The sequence below is a fragment of the Rhizophagus irregularis genome, chromosome 21 (genome assembly GCF_026210795.1).
Source record: "Rhizophagus irregularis chromosome 21, complete sequence".
In the NCBI taxonomy this organism is placed as follows: Eukaryota; Fungi; Glomeromycota; class Glomeromycetes; order Glomerales; family Glomeraceae; genus Rhizophagus; species Rhizophagus irregularis.
Window position 1 is genome coordinate 1752402 of NC_089449.1, and position 19010 is coordinate 1771411.

The 19010-nt window shown below is 28.7% G+C and overlaps 3 protein-coding genes across 3 annotated transcripts; all 3 read right to left on the minus strand.

Moving 5' to 3' along the window:
- Positions 1-10799: 10799 nt before the first annotated feature.
- On the minus strand, positions 10800-11657 carry OCT59_013852 (uncharacterized protein; the record flags this gene model as incomplete). Its single annotated transcript, XM_025311867.2, has 1 exon — positions 10800-11657. One exon carries the CDS (start codon positions 11655-11657, stop codon positions 10800-10802), a length of 858 nt encoding a protein of 285 aa, XP_025167538.2.
- Positions 11658-12495: 838 nt separating this feature from the next.
- Positions 12496-15589, minus strand: OCT59_013853 (uncharacterized protein; the record flags this gene model as incomplete). The annotated part of the gene is made up of 16 exons (XM_025321947.2): positions 12496-12621; positions 12692-12834; positions 12905-12951; positions 13159-13170; positions 13250-13273; positions 13364-13375; positions 13444-13565; positions 13632-13779; positions 13840-13955; positions 14028-14096; positions 14199-14297; positions 14368-14529; positions 14597-14713; positions 14802-14900; positions 15267-15475; positions 15547-15589. 16 exons carry the CDS (start codon positions 15587-15589, stop codon positions 12496-12498), a joined length of 1548 nt encoding a protein of 515 aa, XP_025167537.2.
- An 856-nt stretch (positions 15590-16445) lies between these two features.
- On the minus strand, positions 16446-16748 carry OCT59_013854 (uncharacterized protein; the record flags this gene model as incomplete). The annotated part of the gene is made up of 1 exon (XM_066141782.1): positions 16446-16748. One exon carries the CDS (start codon positions 16746-16748, stop codon positions 16446-16448), a length of 303 nt encoding a protein of 100 aa, XP_066001881.1.
- Between the last annotated feature and the right edge of the window lie 2262 nt (positions 16749-19010).

Genomic DNA, 19010 nt, shown 5'->3' on the forward strand with positions numbered 1-19010 from the left:
AGTAAAATATTGCCATACTTCATCAAATTTTGGGCCTCCTTTATTAGCTTTCTTTCGTGAAAGAGGAGTTTTGGATAAAGTGTCATTACTGCGTTTTTGTAAATCAGTTCTAGCTGTTTCTGTCATAATGAGTTGTAGGTCGTGACACGTAAAACAAAAGAAAGAAGTAAATTTCACGTTTATCGAATTTATTATGATTTATTATAAAAATAGAATCAGCATAACGCATTGTACTCCACAAGCATGCATTTAAAAAAATTTTTTAATAAAAAAGTATTTTTCGCAGAGATAAGATACAATTTATTATCAAGTTACGTCAAATACAATGCGTCATACGTCACACTTTGCGTCAAATGTCATTAATTACGGCATTAGCTAGCATTATGTCAAACGTCACGAGTTGTAACATGCGTTATCCAGACGCATGTCATATAATACTACGTACGCAATGTTATAACCCATAAGGGGAGGGATAATTGTTACCTCTAGAAAAATACTTTTTTATTAAAAAATTTTTTAAATGCATGCTTGTGGAGTACAATGCGTTATGCTGATCCTATTTTTATAATAAATCATAATAAATTCGATAAACGTGAAATTTACTTCTTTCTTTTTGTTTTACGTGTCACGACCTACAACTCATTATGACAGAAACAGCTAGAACTGATTTACAAAAACGCAGTAATGACACTTTATCCAAAACTCCTCTTTCACGAAAGAAAGCTAATAAAGGAGGCCCAAAATTTGATGAAGTATGGCAATATTTTATCTCGGATAAGAATTAAATCCAGGTCATTATAAAAGCTACGTGTTATCATTGCAAAAAGAATGTCATGAAGGCCAGTAGCTTTAAAAGCTCACTTGGCAAATGAATGTTTGGCATGTCCCGAAGATATTAGCAAATATTGGCGTGATAAACTTGCTGAAAATACGGTGAATTACACCTGAAAGATGCATTTTTCACAAGATCAAACCCAAATTCCAAAGCCTCAGCACAAACAAACCAAAATTGTAAACCATTTTAGTTCAGATGACCACTTCCTCCTGAAATAAATAACCGTATTGATTGTTCTTTATTAAAGGCATGGGTGATGGCAGGGATTCCTTTTGAAGTTGTTCGGGAATCCCTTTCGTTTTGGATTTATTCAAAAATTTAAATCCAGCATATATCCCTCCATCTCGAACTACTTTGTCTGGTAGACTTTTAAATGAAGAAATTTCGCGTGTTAATAAAAAGGTTACATCTGAATTGGAGATAGCAGATAGTTTAACTTTAAGTAAGAAATTTTAATTTTTAAATTATGTTAATTATTAATTAGTTATTTTAATTTATTAATTCTCATCATTTATTTTATAATTAGCATTGGATGGTTGGACATCCAAACGAAATGAATCACTTTACAATTATGTCATAACAACTTCCGATAGAAAAGAATATTTAGTTGCTTTACGCAATTATTCTATGGAATCACATACGGAGAATTTCTTCACTTCGAAATATCAGATATTGTAGAGAAAATTGGTTTAGACAAATTTACAGCTGTTGTCACTGACAATGCTTCCAATTGTCGAGTTGCTAGAAGAATAATAGAAGAAAAATATGGTCGTATTTGGGATATACGATATGCAGCTCGTACTATTAACTTGATAGCAGCTGATTTAGTAAAACTTAATGATATAAAGAAATTTATCTCAAATTGTGGGATGATTACAGGGTTTTTTAATAATTCACATCAAGGTTCTGCAATTTTAGCTTAAGGTTTAAAAGATATGAAGATTAATATTGAGAGATTACAAATATGGTGTAAGACTAGATGGGTTTCATTGTATATGACAGCAGATTCAATTTTATGTGCGCGTCCTGTTTTTGACTGGGTGAGATAATTTTTTTGATTGTTTATTAATATTCTTTATTTTATATAATAATTCTAACAATTAAATACTATAGATTTTATTAGAACATAATGGTATTGTTACAAATTCAAACGTTTATCTCTTAATTCAAGATGAAGAATTTTTTACAAATTGTCATCATATTCGTTCAATTTGGGCTCCCATCAAGGAATGCATTAATATCCTTGAAGCAAAATCAGCTTCTTTAGCTGATTGTTTCGTGCAAATGATCAAATTAGCAATTGCTATATTTCGTCTCCCTTCATCAAATCCCTTTAAAGCTTCAGCAATTCAGATTTTTAATCATCGTTATCTTGAATTTCAGCATCCTGCTTACTTATTATGTTATTTTCTTCACCCTTATTATCGAGGTATTTACTATTTTTCAGTTAATTATTAAAATCATTATTGCTAAAAATTATTTTGATTTTTTAGGTCTAGGACTTAATGATGAAGGATTTAGAAATGCAGCAATAACTGCCACAACTCTCTGGCAAAATTTAGGATATTCTGAACAAGAATGTAGAGAACTTCTTACTCAATTCCGAAAATATGATCAAAAACTTAAACCTTATGATTTATCTTATGATAAAAATATGGATACACCCGAATTATGGTGGAGCTCTATAAGAAGTAAAGCCATATTATTTATGAGATCTTGCACTTCGTTTATTTTGTATTGCTGTTTCACAAGCAGGATGTGAACGAAATTTTTCTGTACTTAAATGGATTATTGGAGATAGACGCACAAGGCTTGATGTTCAAAAGCTCGAAGGTATTTCTAAAATTCGTTCTTATTACTTAGCAAGCATTAAAAATGAATTATCATATTATGGAAAACATTTGGATGAAACAGAATTAAGAGAAGTTGCCAATACCTCTGCAGTTGGTGAAATTATTGCTTTAGATGATAATGATAATGATACTAATTATCTACTATTAGAGGAAAATCAGGAAAGAGAAGGTACACAAGAACGTACTACTTTAATATTGGAGGACATTATTGATTTTACACAACCAATCTTTGAAAATGCAGAAAATGTGGATAATAATCTAATGAAGAAATCAATATAGATAGAAATCAATATAGATAGAAATATGGATTTTAGTCCTATTGATTTAGTTAACCAAATTTTAGAAAACTAATTTGTTAGTTATTAATTTGTTGTATTAAATTCAAATTTATTGAATAAACTCATAAATCATATGTCAAATTTGGCAATTTATTATATTTTAAGTTACGGCAATATGGTATGCGTCTTAAGTTATGGCATACGTCATTACGTCAAATTTACTCGAGCTTACATGCATTATACGTTTCCTACGACGCGACTTAACTTGCGTTACGTCACGTACAGTAAAACTGCACCTCTATATTTTTCGCAGAGATAAGATACAATTTATTATCAAGTTACGTCAAATACAATGCGTCGTATGCGCCTTTGCGTCGATGTCATTAATTACGGCGTTGGCGGTACCGCCGTTATGTCAGCCGATAAGCAGGTTGTAACGTGCGTTATCCGACGCATGTCATATGACGCGTAACTGCAATTATAACCAGTAGGGAGGGATAAGGCTGCACCTCTAATGATTACATATTCTTATGCATTTGTCTCATGATTATTAATTTTAGAATTTTATATTAGCATTTTTTCAGTTATAAAATACACAAATAAAGTTCAATTTTCAGTAAAAATAATCAACAATCATTAGTATAATGAAGATTAATTTAATGAATCTAACTATATTTCAGATTTTATTACAATATGTTAAACTACAATTAATTCAAATAAAATAACAATTAATAACCTAAAATTACAATCAATTGAAAAGTTAAATATCATTAAGCAATTTTGTGATGAAAAAACTTTTCTAAGCTACTTTAGAATTTTGCAAATCAAAATAACAATATACAATTAAACTTTTATATAATAATATATTGAAATATATATAATTTTTAGAAAATATTATTATATCAAAATTATACTGATATTTATATATCCTCATATATAGTGAAAAAATCAAATTTTATTAGTATATCAAATTTTTAACAATATATTAATATATCAAATATTAGTATATCAAAATTAGACTATATAAAAGAGATGAGTTTATGTAAAAAAATAGTTGATACTTGATACTGCATTAAAAATTAATGCATATAATGAATTATATAAAATATTAACATCAGATACCTGATATGTATAAGATATGTGTAAATATACATATCATTTACATATCATTTACATATTATATATATATTAAATACTGATATATATATAATATATATATTTACACATATCTTATATATATTAGATATCCAATTTTCTGCATTTTTACTACATATATTTGGATATATATAAGGTTGCTTGTCTAAACCTCTTCAAAATCCTACGATTAGTTTCGTCAAAATTTTACTATAGATTTATTATAGTTTCGGCAGAGTTTTGGCAGTTTCGGCATTTATAATAAGTTTCGGCAGTTTCGCCTTTCTCCAAAGTTTCGCCAGTTTTTTAATATAACTTTAATATAGTTTCAGCAGAATTTTGCTTTTCGGCAAAACGCCATCTTGCCTAAACCCCTAGGTTTTGGCAAGCAACCTTAGATATATATCTGATACATATCTGCTACTGATAAATTAGTTTTTGACCAGTAAAAGTAATTCAGAAATATTGAATAATTATAAATCAAGACAATGTAGAAATTGTAAAGAGTATGGTATACATGCCACCCAAATTATTTTGGACTACCATAATTATAAGTAAAATCCCAAATTCAATTATGGCATCCCAAATTATTTTGGCACTTTACATAGTAAATTATATATAAACTGAATGAATTATAGCATCCCAAATTATAATTATGGCATCCCAAAATAATTTGGGCAGCATGTATAGAGTATGGACATTATAATAAAACTTATTCTGTATTAAATAAATAAAAGAGTATCAACTAAATATATTGCTTTTAATAAAAATTTTGATTTCTTTATATTTGTATTTTTTTGCTTTTTTAGTTATTTTTTTTAGTTGTTTAAATCATATCTTTAATAATCAAAGTGCAGTGTGGCTATTAGTAAATTATAAAAACACTAGCTAATATTACAAATATCTGACTAACATTAAGTAATTTTAGTGATTTTCTTAAATCATATATTATTTAATTATATTACTGCTGAAATCACTAGTAACATCAGTGAAATAACATCTACAGTAATTTTAATTTTGATTAAAATTAGCAAATCTATTTATAAAAATTACATTAAATATTTGGATAAAAAAAATTAAATATTAAAGACCTTTTAATAAAAATTTCAAGTAATTTAGTTAAATTAATTAACTTATTTATGGAAAAAATGTAAATTTCAAATTTGTGATAATTTTTCTATTTATTGTATGTATATTGGCAATTAAATATTATATATCCAATAGTAAAAGATAAAATTTCAAGAAATTTTTATTTGAATTAATTTTTTTATAAAAAAATTTGATTTATTATTAAGAAAAAAAACTAAAATATTATAAAAATTATTTAAAAATATAGAAGTAAAATTAGAAAAATTTAAGTAATTTATTATAAAATTAAATTTTAATTTAAACAGTATTTTTAATATGAATAAAATACTAGTTTAATTTAATATAATAGATAATATAATTATTAACAATTAACAAAAATGATATAATAGAAAAATTATTTTACAGTAATTTTTAATATATTTAATTACATGGTAAAAAAATGATTTATCACTATATATGCATACAGTGTATAAATGCTAAAATGTATACATGATAATACTACATGTCTGTATCGTTAATATATATATATCAGTATATCAGTCATGATAGGTATACTATATATAAATACCCGATATGTGTATGATATGTGTATTATTTGTGTATGATTTTCTACATTTTGAGTACCTGATATATGTAAGATATGTGTAGGATATGTGTAGGATAGACCATTTTTTTACCAGTGTTAGTAATATACTTTTTCTTTTGATTTATTTTTTAATTATATTAATTTAAAATTTAACAAGTTAATAAAAATGGAAATAATAATTTTACGCAGGTGTGTTACAATGCACCACTCCTTTTTGGAAATTATTAAATAGTAAATTTGCTGATCATAACATGATCATAAATAATCAACAAATTTACTATTTAAAAATTTTCAAAAAGGAGATACAGCATGCGTTGAATTTTAAACTCAATAAAAATATGTATTTATAGATAATATCAAATATCTTTTAATTTGTATTTTTAAATAAAAATAATCTTTTTATAGTCCAAAAAGTATTGTTTATTAATTTTAGAAAAATGGATAAATGATATCAAATTTAATGAAAAATTATGTTGATTTTTTATTTAAACTTCATATATTTGAAAATTTGTCAAAAAATTAAAAAATTCTACTATAATGATATATGATTTATTTTGTGATTATTTAAAAAAAAATGTGAAATTAAATTTAAAACTATAACTTTTATTTAGCTATTATTTTAGTAAGATTAACTAGTATATACCAGTCTATACATATGGGTGTAATTTTTTCAGATAATTCAGCATTAAAGTAATGTAATAGTAAAATATATTATACTAAATTTTTGTTTAAAACATGATGTAATATCAAATTAGTATAATGTACCATAATATTTTAGCAGAAATTTTTTAATATATATTCTATAAGTATGTATATTCTACCAGAGTTTAGAAGTTATATATTTACATATGATAATATAGTGCAAAATCTCTATACTCAACTACTTATATATAGTAACAATTAATTGATTAAATTTCTAAAAAAAAATTTTTTTATATTAAAATAAAAAATTTAACTGATAATTTTTATAGATATGACCATTAACTTTAAAAATTATCAGTTATTTTTTTTTTTAAATTAAATTTTGGCTAAGTTTTAGCTGTTTAAAAATCTGTAATTTAAATATATTGATTAAATTTAGTAAAATTAAAATTAACCTAAATTTTTGTATTACAGATTTTTTTAGCCACATTTAATGTACAGAATTTTTTTTTTTAATATACTAAGAAAAAAAAAGTTCTAAAACTGCAAAAAAAGATTTAATAAATAAGATTGTTTAAATATAAATCAATTTAATATTATAAATGATAATTATATACTATCAAGTGAATATTTAGAAGACAGTTCAGATGAATTTATAAATGAAAGAATTTAAAAACTAAGTAATTTTACTTTAATTTGGTTAAAAAATGCATATAATAAAATACAAATCTTATTATTATATATTTGATTCATTAGTTTATAATAAAATACAATGAATAAATATATTATATAAATTTTATATCATATAACTTATAAAATCCTAATTTCTAATTAGTTAATATATATATCACATAATGCTTATATAATCTGAAAACTTGAGACTTTTTTATTTTATAAATTAATTTCTTTTAATAAATAAAGTTTAATTTTTTTTATAAAATTAAAATTCAATCATAGAATTAAATTTTATTTAAAATTTTTTTAAGTTTCTATTATAGAGATTCTACATCATATTAAATTTAACTCTAGCTAATGTAAATATTAATATTATATATATGATATATTAAAGATACTTATTTTAGCATGACTTAATTCAGAACTCTGCTTACTATTAAAATAAGTCACCTTATGGTCTAAAATAAGATTTACATATAAAACTTTATAAAGATTCTACTATAAAAGAAAATTTTATATTATATTATTATGATTATTTTTCTTTTTAGTTAATTAACCAATAGAATTTAAGCAAATCCTAAGGTAAGGTTTCATATAAAAGTGAAATTTTTACTGGTAATATATCTTAATAGTAGGTGGGATTCTCTTGAACCTAATTCACCCCTATATATACTGCCAGTTACTTGATGTATCAATAAATAAGCTCTTTAAAGATAATATGTAAAAAAAATAGTATAAATAAATATACTGATTTAATAGTACAGTCAACTCCCTCTATAGTCACTCCCGTTATAGTCACATTCTACTATATAGTCACACCAGTTGAATGTTCAAAACACTTTATTATTAAAATCTATCCTATATAGTCACAATCTATCTATAGTCACTATCACACCTATCCTCAAAAATCTTATATTAAAAAGAACCGTTTATAATCACAGTTATATAAAAAATATATTAAATAACTTGGCATCTAATAATCGTACAAAGTTGTATCATAGCTTGTTAGAATCGTCTCACTGAGACGAATCGAATGGTGGTAGTTTTATCCTTTTCAGATCACTGGCTGACGAGTTATTCAACAAAATGTTAAACATCGGCATTATAATATTTCTTGATTTACGTTTACTGCGCCATTTAACATTTTGCTAGATTTCTCAGTACCTAGTGATTGTAAAAAGACGATTTATAGCTCGTTGGAATCGCCTCATCGAGACGAATCGAATGGTGGTAAGCTCATCTCTCTGTGATCAATATCGACGGAGTTATTACTTAAAAACCATTTAATATTTTTTAATTTCGGAAATTGATCTAGTGATTGGATTTCGATGTATCTTATACCATTAGATTCGTCTCATCAAGACGAATCGAATGGTAGTAAGATCGTCTTTCTAGGATCAATATTGACAGAGTTATTACACAAAAACCATTAATATTTTTTTAATTTCGGAAATTAATCTAGTGATTGGATTTCGACGTATTTTATACCATTAGAACCGTCTCATCAAGACGAATCGAATGGCGGTAAGATCATCTCTCTACGATTAATATTGGCGAAGTTACGATACAATAAAGTTTTAAGTATAATTCTGGCTAAAATTATGTTAATTTTTGGCCGGAATTATGTTATACAAATATAAGAAATTTTTTATATAGTCACATCTCTTTATAATCACCAAATATGGACTGTCCCAAATGTGTGACTAGGGATGGGAAAGTAACGGTTAATTATAAATTTGGTTAATTAACTGGTTAATTAACGGTTAATTAACGGTTAATTAACTTATAGTTAACTAATATATTAATTTTTTATAAATAATAAAATAAAACAATGAAATTTATTTATTTATTAAAATGATTATAATAAATCTTATATATTTTATTTATTCTTCATCATCTAAACTTATTACATTTGATTCAAATTCAAGTATAGTACTATTATCACTATCACAGACTATACCATTTTTTACCAATAATTATCAAATTATAATTAAAATCACATGACTTAAATTCTGCATTTTTATTGGTTGATTTAAAGTAACGGTTAATTAACCATTTTAAACTAATTATAAAGTAACTTGTAATTAACGGTTAATTAACGCCCATCCCTATCGTGCGACTATAAAGAGAGTTGACTGTAGATGGTAATATAAAAAAAGCAAAAATTAGTAATATTGGTAGATAGATAAAGCATTTATGAAATGCAATTTCAAATCAAATTATCTTTAATTCTTTAAAAATGTACTATTTCAAATATATTAAATAGTTAAAAAATATATATAGCCTGATAATTCTATATGTTTGTATAAATACATAATTTGTAATCCTAATAATTAATTACAATTATATAAATAATTACATTATGTATACATGCTGCCTAAGTAACTTCACTTACTAAGCAGGGTTGGGAAAATATGGTGTATGAGGTAAAATTTCAGTACAGTACAGTACAGTTAGTACATTGTACTTAAAATTTTAAATACCATATATTTAATAAAGTTACTTCAAATGCTAATTCTGTCAATATTGATTCATTTATGATAAAATAAATACTATTAAATTCCTCTCATTGAGATGAATCTAATGAGCTTAATTTTATTGAAATCTAATCACTGGACTAGGGATTGGAACCGGTTAATGTTAACCGGTTAATTAACCGGTTAAGACGGTTAACCGGTTAAAGGATTTTGAAAATCGGTTAACCGGTTAAAACTATATTTATCATAATCCTAGTCAGATTTATATAATGCGGCCCAGAGATATGTAAATTGCGGCCACGTGTTCCTAAACTTGAAGTTTTAATGCCGAATTTTTTTCTATTTATTTATAATAATTTTAGTGATATATAGTCTTCCTATAACTAAATATGCAAGTAAAATCAAAAATTGGTACAATTTGCAGTAAAAAAAGTTTTTAAAATATTTTTAATATTAACCGGTTATTACCCGGTTAAGACCCTTGGTTAACCGGTTTTTAACCGGTTAAGGTTTTTTTGGATGGTTCCAATCCCTACACTGGACCACTTAAAACCAGGGTATATATGATTAAAAATACCTCTGTAATTTATATAAAAAAAATGTACTTGTACTAAAAAAACTCAGTACAGTACATTTCCCAACCCTGCTTACTAAGTATAAAAAATAATTTCATTTAACTAAAATAATAAAATTTCATTTTAAAATTAATAAATAAAAAATTTAAAAGTTATAAAAAACAAATATCATATTTTAAAATCTTATAAAAATTTAAACATATAGGTATTTGAAAAAAAAGTTTTAATTTAAAAAGTTTATTATTTAACCAGAGATATCAGAAATGAAAATAAATTATATAATTCTTAAAGTAATGCCAAATCAAATTTTCTTTTAGCTCAGCTTTATGTTCTTCACATGTTCTTTTCTGCCTTGGGTAAGATTTGCAAAATGACATTCTTTTTTTCGTAATTATAAAAGAGAATGGGAGAACCCCTTGGGTCAATTTATATCAATCCTTAGAAAGTGCATGATCTTAACCAAGATCTGGGTTAAAGACTAATCTGGAAAATTTGGCAAGTGATACATGAAATGTATAGCGCCTTCAACCAATTTTACTAGGCGATCATATATGCAGATTATTTAGCATAAAAAATAAAGTATAAGTTATACATTGCGCCTTTAGCTAAATGATATTAATCTTCAATAGTCTATAATTAATATATTTCTCAGTTATTAAATGAATGTGATTTTTGTACCATCTTTCAATCTTAATGCGGGTTGATTAAGATGGTCTATAGATGGTAATAAGTTATTTTGTTTAACATACCAAGATGAGATAAATATTTTACTTGTAATCCCTTGCTCTGAGCGCCTTTGGCTAGGACTTGATGATTGATAAGAAGTTGGTAAAATTGTTTCTTGTCTAGTAGGTGAAATATAAGCTGGCTCGAAATTTGGAGCATTTGGCATAGTATCTTTTGCTTTAGATTGTGCATAATTTTTATAGCTAGCCGTAAAATTTCCATCAATATCATATGATACCGATGCCAATTTATCCTTTTCTGAATGTGGAGTAGATTGGGATAAAAGCTCTAGCTGAAGACGATTAATTTTAGCCTCTTCTTGTAATATGTATTGTTTATATTGCCAGATCTGAAATTCCCTTGTATCAATAGATTTGAGAATTTCATTTCTTCTTGCATGTTCATTTGAAATAGTATTTCCAGAAATACATCTCTTCAAGTGGTTATCTCCATAGCGATCCTCAAAAAGACTATTTGCAGGTGTGAAAACTAAGGAGTTACATACACTGCAATATATATAATTGGTTGGACGATTATGAATCCTATCATCTACATATAGCTTTCCATACATTGTAATATATCCATTCTTAGAAAGGATTCTTGGGTTCTCTTCTAGTATTTTCCTAAATGGATCACAAATACGAGAGCACCACATTTCTGGTGTTTCATGATCATGTCTTTCTGCTAAAGGCAATATTGCAACAATAATTCTTATATATTCTTCAGAGCCTCCAACACTATTGTGTGCATGAATTAACTTGGAATAGGCTTTACTATCTAAATCCATATTAGCGTTTTAGTAGATTATAACAGAATATAACGATTTTATTGATTTATAGTTTATAGCCGATTTTGACTGATTTAGAGATATTATACTCTAATAAATATCAGATTCATTTTTATAAGCAACTTTATCGATTTGTAGCCGATTTGAGAGACTACACACTACTAAACTCAAATTCATTTTTATTCGATTATAGGGATTTATATAGGGTCATATCCCTTCGGATTTTATATTTACATGCATATGCACAGCGCTTTCGGCTAAATCAGTTTGGCATAATGTACTGTATCCCTATAAAAAATTTTTCATAAAAATGATCACGTTCCTGTGTTTCTTCGGAATAAAAACTAGAAAATTGATCATTCATCGGAGTTTTTTCCGGAATTTTTTTCATAGGGTATATCGTATCACATGTATCACCTAGCTCCACTGCCAGTTCCTCGATAGTTCTAGGAGTGTTCCAGGAGCTGGCGAGTTTCCATAAATCACGAGATGATCGGCCAATCAGATCCGATCTTTCTTGATTATCATTTCATTGATCAAAATGTGCAAAAATATATGGGTTAGTACGCACTTGACATTCATATAACAAACACGGAAATTTCCACATAAATCTTACTTTTCCGACATGTTTCAGTGTTCACTACAAGGTTGCAAAGATAAATGGCAAAAAATCACCAAAATAATACAATGCATTTGTCTGACAATATTATAATACCGTGAATATTGCTAATATTTTTATTATTATACGTACAGCGCACATACATCAATATTATAAGTAATTACATTAACATAAAAGCACAATACTGTTAATTTCAAGTCAACATTTGAATTTGTGTGATTAAACTCTAACTATCGGTACACGAATTTTTTTAGGTGACGAATTCGACTTTCGACAATACAAGTGACCAGAGGATGACAATGGTTTAGATGAATTCATAGTTACAATGGTGGATCTTATCCTTTCCTACATAATAAAAATAATTAGTGATTAAACTGCAAAGCAACTTGTTTGAACTATAAAGTAAGACCCTTACCAATAAAGAATAAAATGTAGAAATTACAGTAAGTATGTTTAGGAAATTCGCGTTTTCCGTTGGCAACAAGATTTTTGATAATTGATTATAACGGTATAAACCGTCAAAAGTTAAATCCATGCTAAATATCTTGATTTCGTTTCCTATTGGATTTAAATCTAATTAGCTCGGCATTAAAACATCATAAAGTTACAATAGTGATCGATAACTTACCATGAATCAATACTCCATATGTTTCCAGACCGTCAACATAACCATAACTATTAATAATAAGGTCTAACGACCCTTTTGTGAATTCCGCCAACTTTACAATACCTTTGTTTATGGAAGTTGAATTACTCGGAGGTTTGATCTCGCCGAATAAAAATTCCATATTTACGTCATCTATCTTCGAGAGTACACGAAAATCGGGCTTCCTCCCGTGATTATTCCCATTTAGTATTCGTCTTTCTTTCGAACTTTCGGACTCTCCATTTGCCCTTTGTTCCGATGACAAAAAATATGAGCATAGGTTGATATACTGTATAGTGTATTGTAATAATTTTACATGGAACTTACCAGATCAATGAAAAATCATCTTTGCTAAAAATTTCTTCGAGAATTCTATGACATTATCGGTGCACGAAGGTATCCTCGTCCAGTTTTTTATCCTCATCGAAACTCACTGAAGACAGATATGTAAAACTGAAAAGCAACATACATACAGTAAATATCAACAACGTACAAAGATGTTCTCAATAATTAGAACTTACAAATTTTTCGTGACTTCTTGCGCACAATCGAAGATGGATTTATCCTCATCTGTTGATAATGTACTCCATTTGACCCAATTTTCATGCCATTTTATGTCCAATAACTGTTTGTCGTTTAAAAACTAATCACAAATTATAACAAATTAATAATTTTGCCGATCATTTGTTAGAATTGATGAAAAACTTACCATATTATATTCAATTATTATTAACTGCACAACAGATGGCAACATCTTTGGAACTAAGGGTCTTGGCCGAATTTTATTCCATACTTTTTCGGAACATGTTACGAATTCTGGTTTGACTTCATTACAATACATTATAGACGACAGACACCTGCAGACATATACAAAAATTAGATATTGAAACTGATTTGTTTGCGTAACAAACACTTACAGTATCCGATCTATATCTTTTGCGTACGAAAAAGTTTGATTGGTTTCTAATAGGTTTATCGATGTCAATTGAAATTCACGGAAATCAAGAGAAATGTTGTGACCATCTGCCACCCACTATAGGCAAGAAAAGATTATTACTATATCGGGAAAAGTGACTATAAATTCATGATACTTCTCGATATTTACGTCATTTGTAGAAGCATCATTTATATAAATACGGTTTATGGCATGTTGCCATGATAGAATTGTCTTAAACTATAATTAGAAATCGAATTAATTAATAAAAGGATTATATTAAGGACGTTTTATGAATAAAGATTCTTTACTTAATAATTGACAATACTGATTAATAATAACCTTATTATTGTTCCTTGATCCCTCTTCATAATTTGTGATGAAAGGATTTTCAACTTCGTCTTCATGAATCCCTGTATCCGACACGTCATGGCCGTTTGACTTTAAAGAGCAATGCAGATTAGAAACGAACTTATCACATCATATGAAAAACAAAACGAAGAAACATTACTGGAGAGGGAGTTGATGCTTCGGCGTCAAAAGAATTATCTACACTTTTATAGGATGGAGGGGGAGAACGACCGCGAAGGTTGGGGGCAGGTGTGATGATCGATGGAGCTTCTTCGGCTGGTCGTTTTTTGGAATTTTCTTTTTTTGGATCTTCTGATGCTAACTTTAATGGACAGAACAAAATTAGAAATCTTTAATCTCGAGCTATGAATCTTGTTAAAGATACTCACAGCAGAGTGATTTTCGCCTTCCAGAAAGTCTGTATTATTTAGACGTCTCATATACTTCTCTCTTACAACTTGATCCTGTTGGAAAACTGAATTTGCAACCCCCGTGGTATGTTCTTCCTGTAACATCAGAAAGGTAGTGAATATGTTTAGTGTTTCTATAAGCCGTATGCTTTGACATAACAGCATCAAATGCTTCATTCCATACCATCAAAGCAGTTCGTTCGTGTATCGTTGCAACTTTCCGTTTTTGCGATGAAATAGCACCTTCCCAAAAATCTTTAACTAACTGTGATTTCTTTTCATTCTATTAAGTAGTATGATGGCATTAGTAACAGCTAAAAGAAAACAGTACTCTTTGGGAAGTGGCATAAGACTAGAGTCAGGACAGAACCACCACGAGCCGTAGATCATCACATCCCGATCGTAATCAGGAAGTGTGGGTGGTTGAACGCAGATCGTAATCCCATCCAAAGAACTATCGTCCCTCAGACCTGTCCACTAACAACCAGAAACAAAAATCACAGACAAGACGGAACCACCACGAGCCGTAGATCATCACATTCCGACCGTAGTCAGAAAGTGCGGGTGGTTGAATGCAGATCGTAATCCCATCAAAGGACTATTCCTTCAGACCCATCCATTATCAAACCAAAAGAAGAAATTACTTAACCTGAAATGTAGCAAGCGCACTTCCAGCCAGGTTTGCTATAGTTTCGTTTACTTGTTTCCTTTTCAATATGTTCGAGAGGTTGCGAATATATCGGGCGTGTTCTTCTTTCTTGTCAAACTGGAAATCACTCTGTTGTTGGCGGTAAAAAAGGAAGCTTAACAAAGACCAGCTGTGGTCAGAAGTGAAGTATGCGGGATCGAATACTTGGACTTCTAACAAGAAAGAAAAAAATTTTGTAACCAAGACAGAAATCTAAAAACAAATGTCCGAGAAGAGATACCTTCGTGTTCGGATTTTTCAAAGATAGGTGCGATTGTCAGCATGGTTTCTCTTAGTTAACTCAGGTAATAATTCTTGTGAGAAAAAGAAAGAGATTTGATCTGATGGAATGGCGTAATCTTATCCCTGTCATTATCCACTTTAGGAAATACGACCGTATGTGTTACGCAAAAGTGGTAAATCTTACCACACCACCTCGCGTAGTACAGGTGATGATTTTGTCACATGGTCACGTGATGGTGGCGGCGCGTTGTTTATATTTATCTCAGCGACTTAGAAAATTTTTTGTGGTCTGATCTCTATTTGTCACCAGCATAAAATGTCACTCCCCTTATGCAGTGTAACCAGCACTATTAATATTCGTTGCACGTGTGGATCCTAAGCCATTTAGTGCTAGTCCCAGCATCTTTGCTCTCTCACATTAAGTTTAACGCTTAATTTTTTATTATATGGGCAAATGATAACTGATAAGCGAACACAAAATTTATTAGTACTGTATTCAAATAAAACACACACATTTAAAAAATTCGAAGTGAAATCTTTATTATATTTTTTTCATAAAATAATATATGAGAAATGGCCGGCCGGATAAGTAAAAATGAAAGTAAAAAATAATAGAGTAGCAGGATGTTTCAAGGGAGGAATAAAGCATAAATGCCTGCCGAGCCCCAACCCATATAATGGCAGTTCCTTCCCCACTACTCCACATTATTATTAAAACTAGCTACCCATGCGTTGTATCTGATTAATTGTGCTAACTTTATTACCACTAACACCATTATAAAAATTTTTCACTGTTGAAATCTTAATATTTCCTCCAAGACTACGAATATCAACTACTACCGAGAAGCACATCTCATCAAAAGTATAATTCCTCACCTTCATAAGTCGATCAAAGTGTTATTTAAAGCGAATTTTAATGTCTCCAGTAATATCAAAAATTCCAGATAAATTGGAACTTCCAGAAGAAGAGCTTGGAGACGAATTAGTTGAAGAGTCTCGCGAATTAGTTTCAGATTCATTGGTCGAATTAGCTTCAGATTCATTGGACACACTTTGTTGGTCAAAATCGGATCTTTGAACTACTGCGTAATGTTGATTTGTTTCGTTTTGGAGATTTTCGATAACAACATTAATTCTGCTAAATTCATTACGGCAGGCTTCTTCGACATTATTAACTTTCGTAGTTATGTTATTGACCATTGAAAAAATTTTCTGCGCCTCCCTAGTGAAGTCATCATCACGTGCCTTGTTTTTTTCGGCTTCCGCGGTAAGTTTACTATTAAGTTCGGTGTTAATTTTGCCGAACCCCGCATTAACTTCTTCATTAAGTTTATTATTAAGATCATTATTGATCAAAATACAAAATCATGTGATAGAGATGCCAAGTTTTGTAGATATTGAAATTTAAATAAAATATGAAGCTGAAATTTCATTATTTATCACATGGGTAATTTCTTAATGCAGTTGGGAAAATGAAATTTTGTGCTGAGAATTCCGACTTATTTTGATTTCTTCTTATTACCTTTGACCATACTCGCATCAGGAGACCTTGATACGTTGTATGGCTTAAAAAAATCTTAATTTGGAAGAAATACCATGAGTAATATATAATTTTAAATCAGGTATTTTGCATCAATCCTGGGATATCTTGTGCAATAATTCTATGAAAAACTTTATCGCGCATGATACTGTGCAATGGATGCATTATTTTACTAAAATCTACAACTTATAAATTACAATATTCAATTTTTAATATAATTTCTAAAATTCCATTTTTTCAATATTTTTGATTCCACAGCATTAAAGCAAGGAAAAAACGTGTAAAAGAAAATTTGATTACAAAAAATTAAGGTGATGCTCCATAAAAAAATACTACTTTTGTCGGTATAATATACCGGTCATAAAATCTATATTTAAGTAAAAAAGGAACATATATGAATGTTCTATTTATGAAGAATCAAACCATAATCTCACAGATCTATCATTATCAATTGATCCAGAAGCGATAATATTCTTGGTGGGGTGGCATGCGATTGTGAGAACAACATCTAGGAAGTATGATATAAAATTTAATTATTGTAAAAACATATGCAGCATAAAATGGTAATTACCGGCATGGCCTTCCAATTTCTGCACTATTTCTTTAGTTTGTAAATTCCAAATATAGACACAATTATCCTCACTTCCGCTAACGATCCATTTACCGCCCGTAACAGAAAAACTCGAGAAAACACAGTATTTATTGTTAATATGACCAGTATACGTTTTCAAACACTTTCCACTATGAAAATTCCAAAGACGTAATGTATTATCGAGTGTTGAAGCAAGAATGTATTTGCCATTAGGCGAAAACTTCACAAAGGATCTAAAAAGGGGTTTCTTTTATTAGGTATTCAATAAATCGAAATTTTGTTGTAAAGTTTCAAGCTTACTTACACAGGAGGATTATCATCATCTACTAAAGTTTTCAAACATTGACCCGTCGCAGTATCCCAAATACGACTAAAAACGAAATTTAGTTTGAATTTATAATATACCCTGGAATGGCAAACCCAATTCTTTAATAAATTGGATAACTTACATTAAACCATCATAACTACACGACACAATCATTGTTCCGTCTCTGTTGAAGTGAACAGCAGAAACGGGGTCAGAATGAGCAGGTAATGTTTTTAAACATTTACCTGTGTAATATTTAAGTTAAAAGAATATTTTTATTAAAATAAAAGATTTTGCTTTTGTTAGAAGTGCCATATCAAAGATAACTAACCATTTTTGGCATCCCAGATTCTAACACTTTCATCGAAAGATCCCGAAACTATTAAACTCGATTGGGGATTATAATTCACGCAGAAAACATAATTTGTGTGACCTTTGAGAACCTTAACTGCTTGATCCTGTGTGAAAGAAATGGAAACATTCTTATTACAATATCTGATGACACAAAATATCCAATGTAAAAAATTTTTATGATATTCACTTTATTTAAGTGCCAAATTCGTATCGTAGTATCATCAGAACCAGAGCATAAAGACATTGAATCGACAGACCAAGCAACGTCTGATATACCTAGTTTATGCCCTTCAAAGGTTTTTTCGTATTTACCATCAAGAGCGTTCCAAATTTTTATCGTTTTATCGGCAGCTATTAAAAGATTAACGTTAAGGCAACAAGATAATAAGGCACAAAGTATTATTAAAGATTGAACCTTTACACGTTCACTTTAATTTAAGTGAACCCTTCTTTTAAACTTTAGTAATGCACAATAAAAGTAGATAAGTTTTATGTTCTGTTTTAAACAAACTCACAAGCACTAGCTAGCCATTTTCCGTCAGGAGAAAATTTGACACTTGATACAGCTTTCTTATGTCCCACCATACTATATCTCAGTTTATAATTCGGTTTTTTTGAACTTGAGGGTGGAGTTAAGTCTTGCTGCGTATTGTCTAGTGGTTGTGACTG